This window comes from Arachis stenosperma, chromosome 5 (assembly GCF_014773155.1).
Source record: "Arachis stenosperma cultivar V10309 chromosome 5, arast.V10309.gnm1.PFL2, whole genome shotgun sequence".
In the NCBI taxonomy this organism is placed as follows: Eukaryota; Viridiplantae; Streptophyta; class Magnoliopsida; order Fabales; family Fabaceae; genus Arachis; species Arachis stenosperma.
The window spans coordinates 818237-836802 of NC_080381.1; the positions used below are offsets into that span (position 1 = coordinate 818237).

The window sequence follows — 18566 nt, forward strand, 5'->3', positions numbered from 1 at the left end:
TCTTCCACAGCGGGTAGTCCTCCTTTGAGAAGTGCCACCACCACTTAAACAGAAGCGACGCATTTCTAATTAGAGCATCTCCCACTCCCAAGCCACCTAGCCTTTTCGGATATTGAACTACCTCCCATTTCACCAGTGATATACCATTATTCCCATCTGCTTTACTCCACAAGAACCTTCTCTGGAGTCCAATTATCTTTTCTGCAACCGCTTTTGGCATCTTATACAAGCTCAAGTAGTAGACCGGCCAACTATTGAGAACGGATTTTATTAGGACCAACTTACCCACTTTATTGAGAGATCTAGCTTTTCATAGGCTCAACTTGTCTTCCACCTTGTCTATGATTGGTTTTCAGGTCTTCACCAGCCGAGGATTAGCGCCAAGAGAAATTCCTAAATATCTGACAGGTAATACCGCCTCGGCACATCCCAACAAACCACACATATCCGTCACCCACTCCTTCTTACAGTTGACTGGAATTAGGCTTGACTTATCAAAATTGATACTTAGGCCAGACATTAGCTTAAAACAACGCAGGAGCCTCTTATAATTCACTATCGTCTCCATTTACTGCGGACAGAATAAGATTGTGTCATCTGCAAATTGGAGATGCGACAATTCTATATTGTCCCTTCCCACTAATAGTGGAGAAATCCGTCCATTCCTTACCGCCTCCCCCACCATTCTGTGCAGAACGTCAATGACAAGAACAAACAGAAAAGGAGAAAGAGGGTCTCGTTGTCTGAGTCCACTCTCCATCTTGAACGGCTTGGATGGCGACCCATTGATCAGCACTGACATAGACGCTGTAGTCACACATTCCTTCACCCAATTCCTCCATTGAAAACCAAGCCCATCTTCTGCAGCACTATATCCACAAAACTTCACCTCACTCTGTCGTAGGCTTTCTGAAAGTCTAGTTTAACAATTGCCGCCTGCTTCTTTCTCAGCTTCAACCATTAGACTGTCTCACAAGCAATAAGAGCACCATCATGTATTTTACGGTTCTTTACAAACACAGACTGAGTCTCCCCTACTAGGTGTGGCATCACTAACCTCATTCTTCTTACCAGCACTTTGGATATTACCTTATAAACACATCCAACCATACTAATCAGTCTGGGGTCTTTAATTTCCTTGGCCCCCACAAATTTTGGAGCTAGTGCTACCCAAGTAACATTAGCATCTGTTGGTAGCTTCGCATTCTGGAAAAAATCCAACACAGCTACAGTAAATTCCTGACCAAGCTCACCCCAACATTTCTTTATGAAGTTCATATTATAACCATCACTACCTGGAACTTTACTGGACTCACAATCCCAGACTGCCTCTCGAACTTCCTCAGATGATGGCATTTCTTCTAACACTGCTGCCTCTTCGTGATCAATCTGCTTAACCAGCCCATCACGGATCCCAATCACAGGAGCATACTCTTACCTATACAGTTCTTTATAAAAATCCGTAATTGAAATCTTTATTCTGGCCTGATTCCGCACCACTCTTCCATTAATCACTAGAGACTCAATCCTGTTGTTCCTCCTTCTCACCGATGCTAGGTTATGGAAGTACCTAGTGTTCTTATCCATATCTCTAGCATGTTGGGATTGGGACATTTGCTTCCAATGTATTTTTTTGACATACCACTTCGCACAGCAAGTCACCGGAGCCTTCCGTCTAGCTTCTATTGTTCCGTCATAACTATCAGCACTAACCATATCATCAATCTTCTTAATATCATCTTCAAATTTTTTGATTTTGCTGTCCATGTCCCCAAAATTATTCTTATGTTATCTCCTTAGTGAAACTGTCAAAGCTTTCAGCTTGTTGGTGAACATATCATTACAAATTTTAGAATCCATTACGAGTCTATTAAAATTTTAAAGATTAAATTAAATTTAATCTCAAAATTTAAAGACCAAATTGAGAATTAAATTCGAAGTAATTCACGCAAAATAAATAATAAACAAATATTTGGAATGCATAACGACTATGTGTGTGTTTGGATTACAGTTTGCAAATGGGAGTTTGCATAAAATTGATTTTACAAACTTGATTTTGATAAGAAGTAAATTTGTGTTAAAGTGATTTATGTTTGGTAATTTTTGTATCAAAATTGATTATAGTAAAATAAATGTTGTTTGGTGTAACACCCTACCACACTAAGCTTTACGCTTAAGTCGTAAAACGAAGGTGGTGAGGTATTACGACCTCTAAAATAAAAATGAGTACATATAATAGCAGAAGAATTATAGTATGCTAGGAGCCTTGAAGAAAAGGGGGAAATAAAAATCGCACAATAAAGGCGCAACGCTCAAGGAACGAGTTAGCTTACGTGCTAAGAAAACCATAACTATTTAACACAAGATAACAGAAGTGGGAATAGAGTGCCAAAAATACATAATATCAAGCTCCTAACCCAGCCTGCGAAGTCAAGACTGGCCGGAGAATATTTACACATATATACATATATATCCAAAACCCAAAAGTACATATATACAATCCTGCCTCTCCATAAACCTCTCTAAGAGGATCAAAAAGAATAAGTCATGCGGAGAGAAAGCTAAGTACATATATATACATCATATCATAACAAAATATCCCAGTAACCACTCCGCCTCAAGAGTCCAGACGCCTAACGAGATGCCTCTCGACCTGCATCTGAAAAACAACAACATAGTATGGAATGAGAACCGGAGGTTCTCAGTATGGTAATGATGCCCGCATAGTTAATATAAAAGGTCTCGGGAAAGCCAGAGACATTCCTAAAACTTCGACACTCAGAATCATTCTTAAGGAAAATAAACTAAACCAAAAGTTAGGTAAGCTATCTAAGGTATTCTAATTCTGAATCTAACTTTAACCTAATAATTCACGTTCTGTCTCCTCTAATCCTCCAAATCATTGGTGGAACAATCCTCTCTCCTCACACCTTCGTCAGGAGGAATTTCCCAAAAACATACACATACAATTCAAGCAAAGAAAACACAGATAGAGAAGCATTTATAGCAAGTAGAACAAGTAGCAGATAAGTAGAATTTAACAGTTAAACAAACTAAAGCAATGCACACTCAGACAAAGCAAACAAATGCATAGATGTATGCCTGTCCTATGGCTGATGAGTCTCATCTGTCGGTTATACAGCCAACCCGACAAGTCCTGGTAGTTAACCATTGGACAGTCCCTCTGTGCGCGCATCCCCAAGCTCAATAATATTCCATGGAGTCAAACTCCAAGCTCAAATATAATATTCCATGGAGTCACACTCCAAGCTCAATAGTATAGTATTCCATGGAGTCGAACTCCAAGCTCAACAATATAGTATTCCATGGAGTTAAACTCCAAGCTCAATAATATAGTATTCCATGGAGTTAAACTCCAAGCTCAATAATATTCAATATTCATATTTATATGCATGCCCATGGGGGAATCCGGGGAGTTAAAGTGCCCGGTCACATCTTGCGACAGAGGGTCAATAAATAGTCTCAAATACACAAGCCGCATAATAATCTCTTTCTTTTTAAAATACCACCTCAAATCAAACTCCAATTCTTAAAGAAATTTTGGCATTATCTCCTCTAAGACTCAAATTTCTGCCACCCTTAAAGGGTCCCAACTATCAAACCAAACACCTCTCAGTCACTCAAATCATTTCCAGTAACAAATTATTTCATAATCAAATAAATACCAATATTAAATCTTTTTCCAAACCGACCAACTTCAACAGCAAATTATTGACAACAGCTAAACCTCACATTTTATACCATATACACAAACCATCAATTATTCACTTAGTTCATCCCTATCTTAAGGTCTTCTAGCCTAAGTTTTCACGTGACATTAAATATTAGTTACGAGAAACCAAAACCATACCTTCGTACGGAATCCAAATATTCAAAGCTTCGGAGAAGCTTTCTGACTGAGCTATCGAAGAAGAAAATGTCCAGAATCGTCTATACCTCCTAAAATTTCCGTTGGCCAAACCCAAAGAAAAGATGAGCTATGTCACTGTCAATTTCCACTAATCAAAAATGGTGCCAACGTGTAGAAGAAGAGGTTACGAATACTCTTACCGGATTAAATTTTTGATTGGAGTTACGGATTGTAAGAAATCGAAACCGAACGTTTAACGGGACTTACGTTCTTTCGCTCCTCTCCTCTTGGTTACTCTTCTCTCTCGCCTCTCATTCTTATATATGCATACATATATATATGGCGGCTCAGTATAATAATAATAATGAAGTAAATATTATTTAATTTCTTCAGTTGATACTATTATATATAGCTAATGATATAATAAAACTATAATAATACTCATACCTAGATATTATATGTGTATCCATATGAAATGGCTTTCCATTGAGTAAATGGTTGCCGCCTTACATATATATATGCGTCCATGCATAATAGTAATAATTAGAATAATATACATATATACAATCGTAATGCATAATCAACACCGCCTTTTATTTTTTGTACTTTATGATTAATAATAATAATAATAACAATAATAATAATAATAATAATAAGGTATATTATATATATATATAAACGAACGCATAGGTAATCAAATATTAATAATAATAATAATAATAATAATAATAATAATAATAATAATAATGTTAAAGATTTGATTAAATTTAAGTTATTATAAAATTAGTTCAATTACTGATAATAAAAATAATTTTTTTAAAATAAGAAATTCTAATTTTATAAAATAAATTATAACTTATTTATATTTATATTTTTAAAATTGAGGGTTGCTACATTTGGCTTATACCATTTAAAATCACTTTTAGATAAAAAATTACTAAAATAGACCTTAACTTAAATAATTTTTTTATATTATCCTATCATTTTAATTTAGATCTTTAAATTGATGTTATTAGTTAATTTTATAATAAAATTAATATTTACTTACTAAAATAAAAATAATATATAAAAATAGATAAAATATATTTTTAAATAAAAATAAAAAATAAAAATTTTAGATATATATATATATATATATATATATATATATATATATATAAGAATATTTAATCAAATATGTTACATTTTTTTAAGTATTAACAGTAAGAATGTTATTTTCAATAATCTTATTCTTAATATTAATTTGGAATCAAACCTTTATGATTTTATTATTATTTATAATTAATTTTTTATTTTATTTATTTTTTAATGGAATCATAATCTATATTATAAAAAATTACACTAAAACATAGTATACGAGAATTATAATTATAAAAAAAATACTAAAAATAATTTAAAAAATTAAATATTTATTTTATAGTAATTGAAACAAATCTAAAAGTTCTTAGATGATCTTTTTATATAGTATATTTTTAGTATTTTTAGTACTTTTTTTAGTATGTTATAATTTTTTACTATTATTATTATTATGTACAGTTATTTTTTTATTTAATTTACTTTACCTAATAGAATTAATAAATCATATTATAATAAAAGATAATAACAAACATAATACACAAAAATCACAATTATAAAAGTGTATAATATCAAAAAAATAGTTTAAAAAATATAAATAATAAATAATAAAAAATATAGTTCATATAAATAAAAATAACAAGAATTCTATAAATAATACAATAACATACATGAAGAATAAAGTTGGTAAAAGGTAAATAAACGGTTAGTATCCATAGCTAAAAGCCCGTTAGAAAAACGCAGAAGTTAGTGTGTGTTTGGATTACAGTTTGTAAACCAGAGTTTGCATAAAATTGATTTTGTAAAATTGATTTTGATGATAAGTTAGTTTGGGTTAACGTGATTTATGTTTGGTAATCTTTATATCAAAATTGATTATAGTAAAATAAATATTGTTTGGATTATACTCCTCAAAATCACTTTTAGATAAAAAATTACTAAAATAGACATCAATTTTATATACCTGCAAAATCAGAATACTACAAAAAAGAATATAAAAAATATTTATCATATAAATAAAATAAATACAATAAAAAATAAAAATATAAAAGAGAGTACTATAAATTTTATAATGTCACACAAAAAGAAAATATTCTATAATTTTTTTTAGTATCGTCAGTACTCTTTAATTTAGTATTATTTTAAACTATAAATTTTTATTATTTATGACGCTATTGTTACTTATAATTAATTTTTTATTTATTTTGTCCTTTTTTATAGGATCATAATTTATATTATTCAAAATTTTGATAATAAACGTAGTATATAATAATTACAATTACAATTACAAATTTTACAAATTTAGAATAAAAAAAAAATTAATACAAAACAAAAATAGAGTACATCAAAAAATAGAAAAAAATTATACAGATAAGAAATAATAAAAATTCCATAAAACCAACAACATATATCATATGAACAAAAAAAATACCATAAAACGTAAATAAAATTCATATGAATAAAATCAAATAAAAATAAAAAAATTTCAATTTGTTAGTGATTGAAATAAATCTGAACGATTTTGATGAAAAAAATGGAACTAAAAAATTATGAAGAAGTAGGAAGAACTACAAAGTTTGATTGTGAAGATAATAGTTACTAGTATCATTCTTATAGAAGAAAATGAAGGGTAGGGTTGGTAAAAAAGAAATATTTTAGCTTCTCCTAAACATGAAACGTGAAACGCAGAAGCTACAAATTTGAGCTTCTCCTAAACGTGGGTTCAGAGGCAGAATCAATTCTGCGTTCACAAAGATAAAAATTGCCAAACATCAAAGTGAAACTTTCAAGAAGCTCAAACGTACTTCTCTCCTCTCCAACGTGTTTGCCAAACACACCCTAAAATAGTGGCTTCTTGTAAACGTGATTTTGGTAGCAAAATCGCTTCTGCGTTCATGAGAAAAAAATTTGCCAAACAAAAAATTGAAGCTTTCAAAAAGTCTAAACGTGCTTCTTCCTTCCAACGAATTTCCCAAACAATTATTTATATTTGCAAATTTTGTAAACACTAACAAAATTATCTATTAAATTAATATTATATCTACAAAAATAGATTTTATGTGATAAACGTACTAAAATTTTGATTTTTTTAATTTTTTAATAAAATTTTCAAATAAAATGCAAAAAACTCGTGTGTTTTAAATTTTTAATTATAAATGGATATAATAAATATCTATTTCAGTTACAGAATGATTCACATGATCAATTATAATTAAATGTGGATCAAAAATGAAGAATGAAGGACGTATAGGTAGTAAGTCATAAATGTAGCTCAATAAAATTAAATAATGTCAAATATGAAAAGTTTGAATTTCTTTTGCTTAATTTTCATTGATTACTAAATATTTTTGCCAATTTAATCGACCACTTAATATTTTATTTGGTGTCTAAAACGCCACTTAATATTGATGGATACAAGTAGTATAACAACAATTTAATATATCAGTCAAATAATAATAATAATAATAATAATAATAACAATAATAATAATAATAATAATTCAATTAAAAATGAATATAATAAATTTTTTATTGAATTTAGAAATTTATTAGATTATAGTATTGAAATATAAATTTTTTATAATTTAATTTAATTTATTTTTTGTTGTATAATTGTTAAAAAAGATATTAATAATTTGAATAAATTAGTGTATAAATAATTATGAATAATTAGTTATTCTATAATATATTTAAAAAATTTAAATTAAAAATAAGATAAGATAAATTTTTGATAAGATAAGATTTAATAAGATAAACTTTTGATAAGATAAACTCATACTATATATATGTATGTATAACAATAGTAAAAAATCACAATTTGTTCCTTTATCTTTAAATACAATTTTTTGTGAGCAAGGATTAATTTTTGCTGAATGCGCATAGCACCTTGGTACTATTAGAGGAAGAAAAGTTTTTATCGATAATTAAAGGTCTTCAGGTATTTTGTATCTAATTTATATTGTTTGGCTAGAATTTTAGAATTTACTTTATTACTTGTGCTCTATTACGAATACATTGTATTCCTTTTCCCTAATCAGTGATCAGTGTTCAAAGTGTGAAAAACGAAAACAGTGAGAATGAAGTATGAGGGAAAGAACCCCAAGGCGATGATCTCGGGAAAGGTCCGCAAGTTATATAAGAGAATGCTTTTAGAGACGAAGAAAAGCCGAGAATCGGCCAGCGGACTCAGCGGAACGTCTAAGAAGGGAGGCCACGGCGGAAAGTTCACGTGGATCGGCGGCCAAGACTACTGGCAGATGGAGATTGGCCCGGTGGCTCTGGATGCCAATGATCCAAACTTCGACGATCCAGAGGACGTATGATCGGGAACGTCGGATGCATTTTGTAATCATCTTTCAGTGTCACTGTTTATGCTTTCTATTAAACTTAATCTAGTTTAACCTACCATTTGATATTATTTTTATTATTGATTTAATTTAACACTAAGGTGTCTTCGGTTTAACGGTTCGAGTATCAAACACTAAATACGCGGTTTAGTTTTTTTTTTTCAAAATTTCAATTATTTTTCTAAAAACAAAGATGATTCTGCTTCTACCTTTCAATTCATGTTTACATAAAGTTAAAAATCCTAATTTTTAGGTTCCTTTTACATTAACATTAACTCATTTTTTATTAAAATTAATTTTACAAAATTAATTTTAGGGTTAAGTACTGAAATCGTCCATAAGGTCTGGGGTGAAAATCAAAATTGTCCCCGACCTTTTTTTGTTATTAATATCATCCTTAACGTTACAAAACGTTATAAAATCGTCCTTTTTCATTTTAATTTTATTTTTTTTACCATATTACCCTTCATTATTAATAAAAATAATTAAAAATAATATTAAAAAATTAAAACAACCCCCTCCCCTCCCTCCCCTCCCCTCCCCTCCCGTGACTCTCCCACTCCCTCACTCACCCTCCCATAACCCCCTCAGCCCACCCCCTCACCCCCCACCCCTCATCCCTTTCTTCTTTTTCTCTGAACCACAACCACCCTCCAACAAGTCACGCAACCTCTTCCTCTCACCTTCGCCATGGCCGAACCACCACCCACGACCACCTTAGCCGCCTCTAGCAGCTGTTGTCCTCACCATCACTCGCACCAGCAAGCCACACCATGCTTCGCCGCGACCACATCGCCAGAACCCACATCGCCACCGGTTCTCCTTTGCTCTGTGCGAGACCCATCACATCCAGCTCGCTCTCCTTTTCACTGAAACGGAACTTTCAAAGCGGCGGAACAGAGCCTCTCTCCTTCTCAAGCACAGAACCGAATCACAGACCACCATGGCAGTCCTTCTTCCTCCTTCCGTCATGCCCAGACCGCCAGCGACTCATCAGCTGCAGCTGTCCCTGTCGCTACCTCCCTGTCTCTGCATTTTCTTTCCCTGTTTGCAATTAGATTCTTAATTAATTCTGTTTAAATTTTGTTTGCTGTTTTGATTAAGAAAAATTGAAATTGAAATTGGGGTTGGAGTTTTAAAGATAGGGGCATCAGGAAGGGGAGGGGGGTTACAGGAGTGGGGCGGGAGTGGGGTGAGGGGGTGAGGGAGTGGGCTGAGGGGGTGGAGGGAGTTACGGGAGTAGGGAGTAGGGAGTGGGGTGTGGGGTGAGGGATGAGGGATGAGGGGTGGGGGGGGTGAGGGAGTGGGCTGAGGGGGTTACGGGAGGGGGGTGGCGGTGGCGGTGGCGGTGGGGGTGGTGTGGGCGAGTGGGTGAAGGTAGGGGGAGTTGCTGGGTTTGGCCATGGGGGTTGGAGACTAGGGATGGGGGGTGGCGGTGAGGGTGGGTGGAGAGTGGGAAAGGGTGGAGCTGGGGCTGTGAGTAGCGGCGTGAGTTGGGGTGGGGCTGGTGGGGGTGGGGGACTGGGGAGTGGCGGGGGCTACGGGAGGGGAGGGGAGGGGAGGGGAGGGGGAGTTTGTTTTAATTTTTTTAATATTATTTTTAATTATTTTTATTAATAATGAAGGGTAATATGGTAAAAAAAATAAAATTGAAGTGAAAAAAGACGATTTTATAATGTTTTGTAACGTTAAGAATGATTTTAATAACAAAAAAAAGGTCGGGGACGATTTTGATTTTTACCCCAGACCTTAAAGATGATTTCAGTATTTAACCCTTAATTTTATATAATTTTTTGTTTACAAATTTTAATCTAGATTGTTTAGCTTTTCAGTAGGTTTAAGCTAAGTTCGTGTGTGTTTGGATTACAGTTTGTAAACGGGAGTTTACATAAAATTGATTTTGTAAATTTGATTTTGATAAGAAGTAAGTTTGTGTGAAAGTGATTTATGTTTGGTAATTTTTGTATCAAAATTGATTATAGTAAAATAAATATTATTTGGCTTATACCATTTAAAATCACTTTTAGATAAAAAATTACTAAAATAGATCTTAACTTAAATAATTTTTTATATTATTCTATCATTTTAATTTAGATATTTAAATTGATGTTATTAGTTAATTTTATAATAAAATTAATATTTATTTACTAAAATAAAAATAACATATAAAAATAGACAAAATATATTTTTAAATAAAAATAAAAAATATAAATTTTAGATATATATATATATATATAAAAGAATATTTAATCAAATATGTTACATTTTTTAAGTATTAATGTAAGAATGTTATTCTCAATAATTTTATTTTTAATATTAATTTGGAATCAAACGTTTATGATTTATTATTATTTATGATTAATTTTTTATTTAATTTGTTTTTTTAATAGAATCATAATTTATATTATACAAAATTACACTAAAACATAGTATACGAGAATTATAATTATAAAAAAGAATACTAAAAATAATTAAAAAAAATTAAATATTTATTTTATAGTAATTGAAACAAATCTGAAAGTTTTTAGATGATCTTTTTATATGGTATATTTTTAGTATTTTTAGTATTTTTTTTAGTATGTTACAATTTTTTACTATTATTATTATTTACAGTTAATTTTTTATTTAATTTACTTTACCTAATAGAATTAATAAATCATATTATAAAAAGATAATAACAAATATAATACACAAAAAATCACAATTATAAAAGTGTATAATATCAAACAAACAGTTCAAAAAATATAAATAATAAAAAAATATAACTCATATAAATAAAAATAACAAGAATTCTATAAATAATATAATAGCATACATGAAAGATAAAGTTGGTAAAAGATAAATAAATGGTTAATATCTATGGCTAAAAGCTCGTTAGAAAAACGCAAAAGTTTAAAACATAATTTTGGTAGCAAAATTACTTCTGCCTTCGTGAGAAAAAAATTTATCAAACAAAAAAGTTGAAGCTTTTAAAAAATCTAAACGTGCTTCTTCCATCTAACTGTGTTTCCAAACACACTGTACTTCTGCGATTCGCATTCTTCGACATATTCTCGCTGCTGCGCTGCTATGTTGGATGGATCAAAATCATTTGTCTCATTTTTCTTGTCCTTTTATAGTCTCAATTATAAATTCATGCGGTAATTGAGGCTTTTTTTAAGTATTAAACAAATTGTCTTATCCTTAGGGTTAGGGGTTAAGTACATGGATATTTATTGATAGGATGTGTTGGACTCACCAACTCCACAAAATCAAATTGCATAAATCAATTGCTTGCTTATGTATTTGGCTTTGTGCAATCTCCATATTAGTAGTATTTGTAGTCTCTATTAAAGGAAGGTCCAATTCCAACTACTCCAAATAGTGCCTTAAAGAATTTATATATATTGATAGGAGAAAAATCAAATCCTTGAAATGAGGACCATGAATCCAAGACCTGAATTCTAACCACTTATACCAACTCCAACTTGGCTTAGTTGTTACAGTTTCTATCCATTAAAAGTAACCAATCTTTAATGTTCATCAAAATTTATTCATGTCCAAATTTATTAGAGGACTGTTACATGTACTGGGAACACATACTCTATATTTTTTTTTCTCTCAGTTGATTACAAAGTGATATTTCACCTTACAACTTCTCTCACAATTTTTTTTGTTCCACTTAAAAAAAAATAGTACAAATACCAGTTTTCAAGAAATTTATTATAGCATTGATAGACATTTATATTTGTGTGACATGTCATCAATAAATTTACACAATTGACATGTCATCAAGAATTCAATACATTTCAATTGAAAAAGTGTGCTCAACATCCCCCAGGCTCAAAATGCGATTTCCCAGGGGCAATATCTTTTTTCCTTGTTCATCTGCAAAGCTCAAGTGTTCACAAAGATCCACCAAAACGCTTGTTTCAGTAGATTCGTAAGAAGTAGTGTGCACTCGACTGAATCCGACCAGCTGTGCTTCCGGCGAGCCTTCGAACACTTTTGGCCCTCTAGAGAACAACAGCACAACATGGCTTCCATCCAACTCACCAAGGTTCGTCACAGAAATGTGCACCGAGAAACTCAATGAGCTGCAACTTTGCAACTCATCGACTCGAACATAATCAACTTCGTAATCTGCTTTCATTAACTGACTTAATAAACTCTTTCTGGAGTTATGTTTGATAGTTTTAGACAAACTTAGTTTACTTGGAGCTGATAAGAACTTGTACGAGTAATCACTGTAACTTAGGCCATGCCCAAATCCGTATACTCTACTTCCAGTATAAAATCGGTAGGTCCTTCCCGGATATCCACGAGAAGGATCAGCTCGCATGCTCATGTCAGTCATGGGAACGTTGGTAAACGACTCTGGGTACCAAGTCACCGGCAACCTTCCAGCTGCATCAAAACAAATTTCATACTTAAAAGACATCGCCTTTGAGAATTAACCAACAGCAATTGTAGATTTATAGTCATCCATACTTAAAAATGAATATAATAAATTTTTTTATTGAATTTAGAAATTTATTAGATTATAGTATTGAAATATAAATTTTTTATAATTTAATTTAATTTATTTTTTGTTGTATAATTGTTAAAAAAGATATTAATAATTTGAATAACTATTTAAAAAATTTAAATTAAAAATAAGATAAGATAAATTTTTGATAAGATAAGATTTAATAAGATAAACTTTTGATAAGATAAACTCATACTATATATATGTATGTATAACAATAGTAAAAAATCACAATTTGTTCCTTTATCTCTAAATACAATTTTTTGTGAGCAAGGATTAATTTTTGCTGAATGCGCATAGCACCTTGGTACTATTAGAGGAAGAAAAGTTTTTATCGATAATTAAAGGTCTTCAGGTATTTTGTATCTAATTTATATTGTTTGGCTAGAATTTTAGAATTTACTTTATTACTTGTGCTCTATTACGAATACATTGTATTCCTTTTCCCTAGTCAGTGATCAGTGTTCAAAGTGTGAAAAACGAAAACAGTGAGAATGAAGTATGAGGGAAAGAACCCCAAGGCGATGATCTCGGGAAAGGTCCGCAAGTTATATAAGAGAATGCTTTTAGAGACGAAGAAAAGCCGAGAATCGGCCAGCGGACTCAGCGGAACGTCTAAGAAGGGAGGCCACGGCGGAAAGTTCACGTGGATCGGCGGCCAGGACTACTGGCAGATGGAGATTGGCCCGGTGGCTCTGGATGCCAATGATCCAAACTTCGACGATCCAGAGGACGTATGATCGGGAACGTCGGATGCATTTTGTAATCATCTTTCAGTGTCACTGTTTATGCTTTCTATTAAACTTAATCTAGTTTAACCTACCATTTGATATTATTTTTATTATTGATTTAATTTAACACTAAGGTGTCTTCGGTTTAACGGTTCGAGCATCAAACACTAAATACGCGGTTTAGTTTTTTTTTTTTTCAAAATTTCAATTATTTTTCTAAAAACGAAGATGATTTTGCTTCTACCTTTCAATTCATGTTTACATAAAGTTAAAAATCCTAATTTTTAAGTTCCTTTTACATTAACATTAACTCATTTTTTATTAAAATTAATTTTACAAAATTAATTTTATATAATTTTTTGTTTACAATTTTTAATCTAGATTGTTTAGCTTTTCAGTAGGTTTAAGCTAAGTTCGTGTGTGTTTGGATTACAGTTTGTAAATGAGAGTTTACATAAAATTAATTTTGCAAACTTGATTTTGATAAGAAGAAAGTTTGTGTTAAAGTGATTTATATTTGGTAATTTTTGTATTAAAATTGATTATAGTAAAATAAATGTTGTTTGGCTTATACCATTTAAAATCACTTTTAGATAAAAAATTACTAAAATAGACCTTAACTTAAATAATTTTTTTATATTATCCTATCATTTTAATTTAGATATTTAAATTGATGTTATTAGCTAATTTTATAATAAAATTAATATTTACTTACTAAAATAAAAATAACATATAAAAATAGACAAAATATATTTTTAAATAAAAATAAAAAATATAAATTTTAGATATATATATATATATATATATATATATATATATATATATATAAGAATATTTAATCAAATATGTTACATTTTTTAAGTATTAATGTAAGAATGTTATTCTCAATAATCTTATTCTTAATATTAATTTGGAATCAAACGTTTATGATTTTATTATTATTTATGATTAATTTTTTATTTAATTTTTTTTTTTTAATAGAATCATAATCTATATTATAAAAAATTACACTAAAACATAGTATACGAGAATTATAATTATAAAAAAGAATACTAAAAATAATTAAAAAAATTAAATATTTATTTTATAGTAATTGAAACAAATCTGAAAGTTCTTAGATGATCTTTTTATATAGTATATTTTTAATATTTTTAGTACTTTTTTTTAGTATGTTATAATCTTTTACTATTATTATTATTTACAATTATTTTTTTATTTAATTTACTTTACCTAATAGAATTAATAAATCATATTATAAAAAGATAATAACAAACATAATACAGCACAGTCATTTCAAATTCTTGTGACTCATAGCATTCACAAATGAAAATAAGCAGGTAACACTGTTGACATCCTTATTGTCTATTCACACTCTCAATGGAATGATCGATTCCTGAATTTCCCTCAATTACATATTTCTTTCATTCAAGTCAAAATTTAGTCAAGCTCTTCCAAATCAGTTAACATTGAATCAAGAATAATTTAGAAACTTGCAACTAAACACGGTATTCATTTATATTTTATAGATATAACAGTACATACCTGGATTGACCACTCCAAATATAATTTCGGCTAGTGCTTTTCCACCAGCTTCCCCAGGGTATCCAACCCAAAGAATACTTCCAATTTGCTGATTTCTTTCCGCGAAAGAGACATCAAGTGGTCCTCCACCTGTAAGAACAAGAATCACTGGACTTTTACTAGCAGCGGCAATGGTTGATACAAGGTCCATCTGTCTACCAGGCAAGATTAGACTAACACGGTCATGATCCTCTGTCTCTTGAGCCATGTCAAGGCCCGCAAATATAACAACAAAATCAGCCTTTTTGGCAGTCTCAAGAGCCTCAGCAAAACCATCATCAGAATTGCATGATACATTATGGCAACCAGGAGCATATGAAATCCTCTTAGAAAACTCTCCAAGTCCATCGTATAGGCTTTTTGAGGAGCAAGGAATTCCTACGATTTAAACACAAGAAAATATGGTTCAGCAACACCAGGATCCTCCAAACGATAGAGAAGCACGCATAGCATCTATCATGTTCAAAGGTTCTGTTTGGATTGTATTGCACGACACAAATATGGAGACAAATAGAAAGAAAATCTTTGGAAGGAGAGACAAAGACAAATATAAAAAGATTTTGTCTCAATTAGGATTAATAGACTCTATATATAGCATATAATCCCATCACTTGAACAAATTATAAAACAAATGAAACAATCAAAATTGAGAATTTATAATGCTCGGATACAAAAATCATACCTGAGTAGCCACCTCCTAATTTGTCTGAAACTGCCATAGGGCCAATGACAGCCAAGGAGGCATCATTATTCTGATCCAAGGGAAGGAACTTCTTATCATTCTTCAGCAGTACAATACCCTGCCTTGCCGCTTCTAGTGCCAGTGTTAAGTGCTGTGGGGTGCAAACATCCTGTGGCCCTAGTTTGCCGAATGGTCCTCTACTTGGGTCTCCATCAAATAACCCAAGACGCATTTGAACAGAAAAAAGATTAAAAAGAGCTCTGTCTATATCTTCCTCTTTCACCTTTCCTTGCTCAATGGCAGATTCAGTATGCCGAAGCATATATGTTCCACAATTAATATCCACACCTAAAATTTAACCGATGAAATAAATATTTAGGAAAACTATCTATTAACCAATACACATGAAATGAGAAACATAAATACCAGCTTTGAGAACATCAGCAACAGCATCCTCCTCGGATTTTGCATATTTCTGATACTCAAAAACAGTGGCCACAGCATCACAATCTGAGGTAATATACCTACACTAAATAGTCAAAACTCAAAACCACCATCCATAATAACCAACAAAACTGCTCTTAATTCATTACTATAATTTTTCAATCAAATTAGTTCATAAGTTGCTCAAAGGAAGCCTTACCCTTTAAATCCCCACTTGTATCTAGCCAGTCCCAATAGATCTGCATCAGCACAAGCAGGAACTCCATTAACTGCATTGTAGGAACACATCAAGCAGCTCGCTTTCCCTTTCTGAATGCATCCACGAAACGGGGGCTGATAGGTGTCCTCCAAATCCTGCTTTGAAACCTACAAACACAACCAAGCAGAACCATTTTCACCCAAAAGTATGCCAATCCTGCAATCCGATTCCACCCACAACAACAAATCATTTCCCTACGATTGACAAATACTTTATTTATATTCATGTATGCATATTTGCATCAAACACTATATTACCTTCAACTTCCTATTGTGACTAATCTTTTCATAAAATCGCCGTATTTAGGCATCATACTGTGTTATATTCAATACTTGCATTTGTATTTGTGCAACATAGCCATTTCCCCCTTGGGGAAAACTCAGCTATACAACTCAAACAATGGCATTATATGCTATCATAAACCATGTATGTTGGTTTAAATCTAACTCATTCTTAAGTGTTTCACCTATAATTTAGCATTATCTCTCTTTTCCTCCTCCTATTGGATCAATCCACCCCAGCACAACACAGATTGCAGAACTAACCAATTAACCAAAAGGAAAGAAAAAAAAAAGTGTTACCACAGCATTGAAGTTATATCTGGAAAACTGGTGCCACATATCCAAATCATAAGCAGTGAAATGCTTGCAACAAGCAGACACCATAAGCCTAGCATCATCATCATCACCACCATCACCTAACAAACTCTTCTCCCCCAAGACCACCTCATTCCCAATCATTCCAGCGCCACCTTGCAACCCTTTCACAAACTCAACTCCATAAGCAGAAGCCACCATGGGATCCTCCCCTGGAGTCTCCTGCCCCCTCCCCCACCTTGGATCCCTAAAAATGTTAATGTTTGGTGCCCAGAAAGTCAACCCAGCCTGCCCAACATTATACATGGCCCTGGCCTCCACAGCCACGGCGGCGGCGATGAGGGACCAGAGCGTCCGGTTGAAGGACGCGGCGGAGACGATGACCTGGGGAAACGACGTGGCGGAGTTAACAACACCGTTGAAAGTGACGCCGGGGCCATTGGTGGCGAGGCCGTGGAGGGACTCTGACCACCACTCATAGCGGGGGATGCCGAGTGTGGGGACGGATGAGGCGTTGTCGGAGAGAAGTGAAATTTTCTCGGAAAGTGTGAGTAGGGAAGTGAGGATGGTGGCTCTAGCGGGGATGGAGAGGGAGGTGTTGCAGAATGGGTAGTGAGAGTGATATGGTGGCTTGCACGGGTAATCTAGTGCAAGTGGGTTCGGCGTGGTTGATTGAAGAAGCAGGAGGAGGATGAAGTAGGAAAGATAAAACCTCCATTCATGGCGATGCTCATCTTGGGAGAACCACACAATCACTGTCATTTGCTTTTGACTTGTTTCTGTTTCTCCAATGTCAGTCAAAATTTTTGGGTTTTTTAAAGGATAATGTTAAGTAACCAATAATTTTTTTGAACAACATTAATAATCATTAATTAAATAAAAATATATTACATTTTAAGTTATTCATCTAAATTTTAATATTAGAATAATTATGTACACATTCAGTAAAATAAATATTTGATACATCTATTATTCATTTATTCATATTTTCATTGTCTACTTATATATTTTTTTTTTAATTACGGTTTTTTTGCATCCTAATCTGGGCTCCAACCGCAACCAAATTGCTATCAAGGTTATTGGGCCTATTGTTGTACAAGAGAGTGCAGACCCAAAACAAATAAACATGACAATACCCAAAGATAGTAAAAATGAAAAAAATAATAATATATAAACATACACTGCACTCAACTATATGGATGTGATCTAGTAGTAGTAAGCTCATAAACGTCTTACCTCCAGTCCAAAATCACAAAAACATCTTAAACTAAATTTGGAACCCAAAAAAAAATCTGTTAAAAAAAAAGGAGTTGGGAGATTGATTTCACTTGACAGCTCAAAAAAAAAAAAATCCGCATCTTATCTTTGTCTTTGATCTTGTGTTTTGGTTTCTTTAAATAATGTTAAAATATTGTAATACTAAAAATTAGGAGTTGTCCAATCCATCTATGAATGAGCGAATATATTCTCCACAT

The 18566-nt window shown here is 32.1% G+C and overlaps 2 protein-coding genes across 2 annotated transcripts; both read right to left on the reverse strand.

The window, feature by feature from the left end:
* Positions 1 to 352: 352 nt before the first annotated feature.
* Positions 353 to 1767, reverse strand: LOC130979473 (uncharacterized). Its single transcript, XM_057902923.1, has 4 exons — positions 1498 to 1767; positions 1090 to 1389; positions 671 to 895; positions 353 to 523 (listed from the first exon to the last, which is right to left on the reverse strand). The coding sequence occupies exons 1-4, from the start codon at positions 1765 to 1767 to the stop codon at positions 353 to 355; spliced, it is 966 nt and encodes a 321-aa protein (XP_057758906.1).
* A 10038-nt stretch (positions 1768 to 11805) lies between these two features.
* On the reverse strand, positions 11806 to 17864 carry LOC130982132 (probable beta-D-xylosidase 6). The gene is made up of 6 exons (XM_057906002.1): positions 17077 to 17864; positions 16436 to 16602; positions 16219 to 16316; positions 15793 to 16140; positions 15072 to 15488; positions 11806 to 12677 (listed from the first exon to the last, which is right to left on the reverse strand). Exons 1-6 carry the CDS (start codon positions 17851 to 17853, stop codon positions 12070 to 12072), a joined length of 2415 nt encoding a protein of 804 aa, XP_057761985.1. The 5' UTR covers positions 17854 to 17864; the 3' UTR covers positions 11806 to 12069.
* Positions 17865 to 18566: the final 702 nt, after the last annotated feature.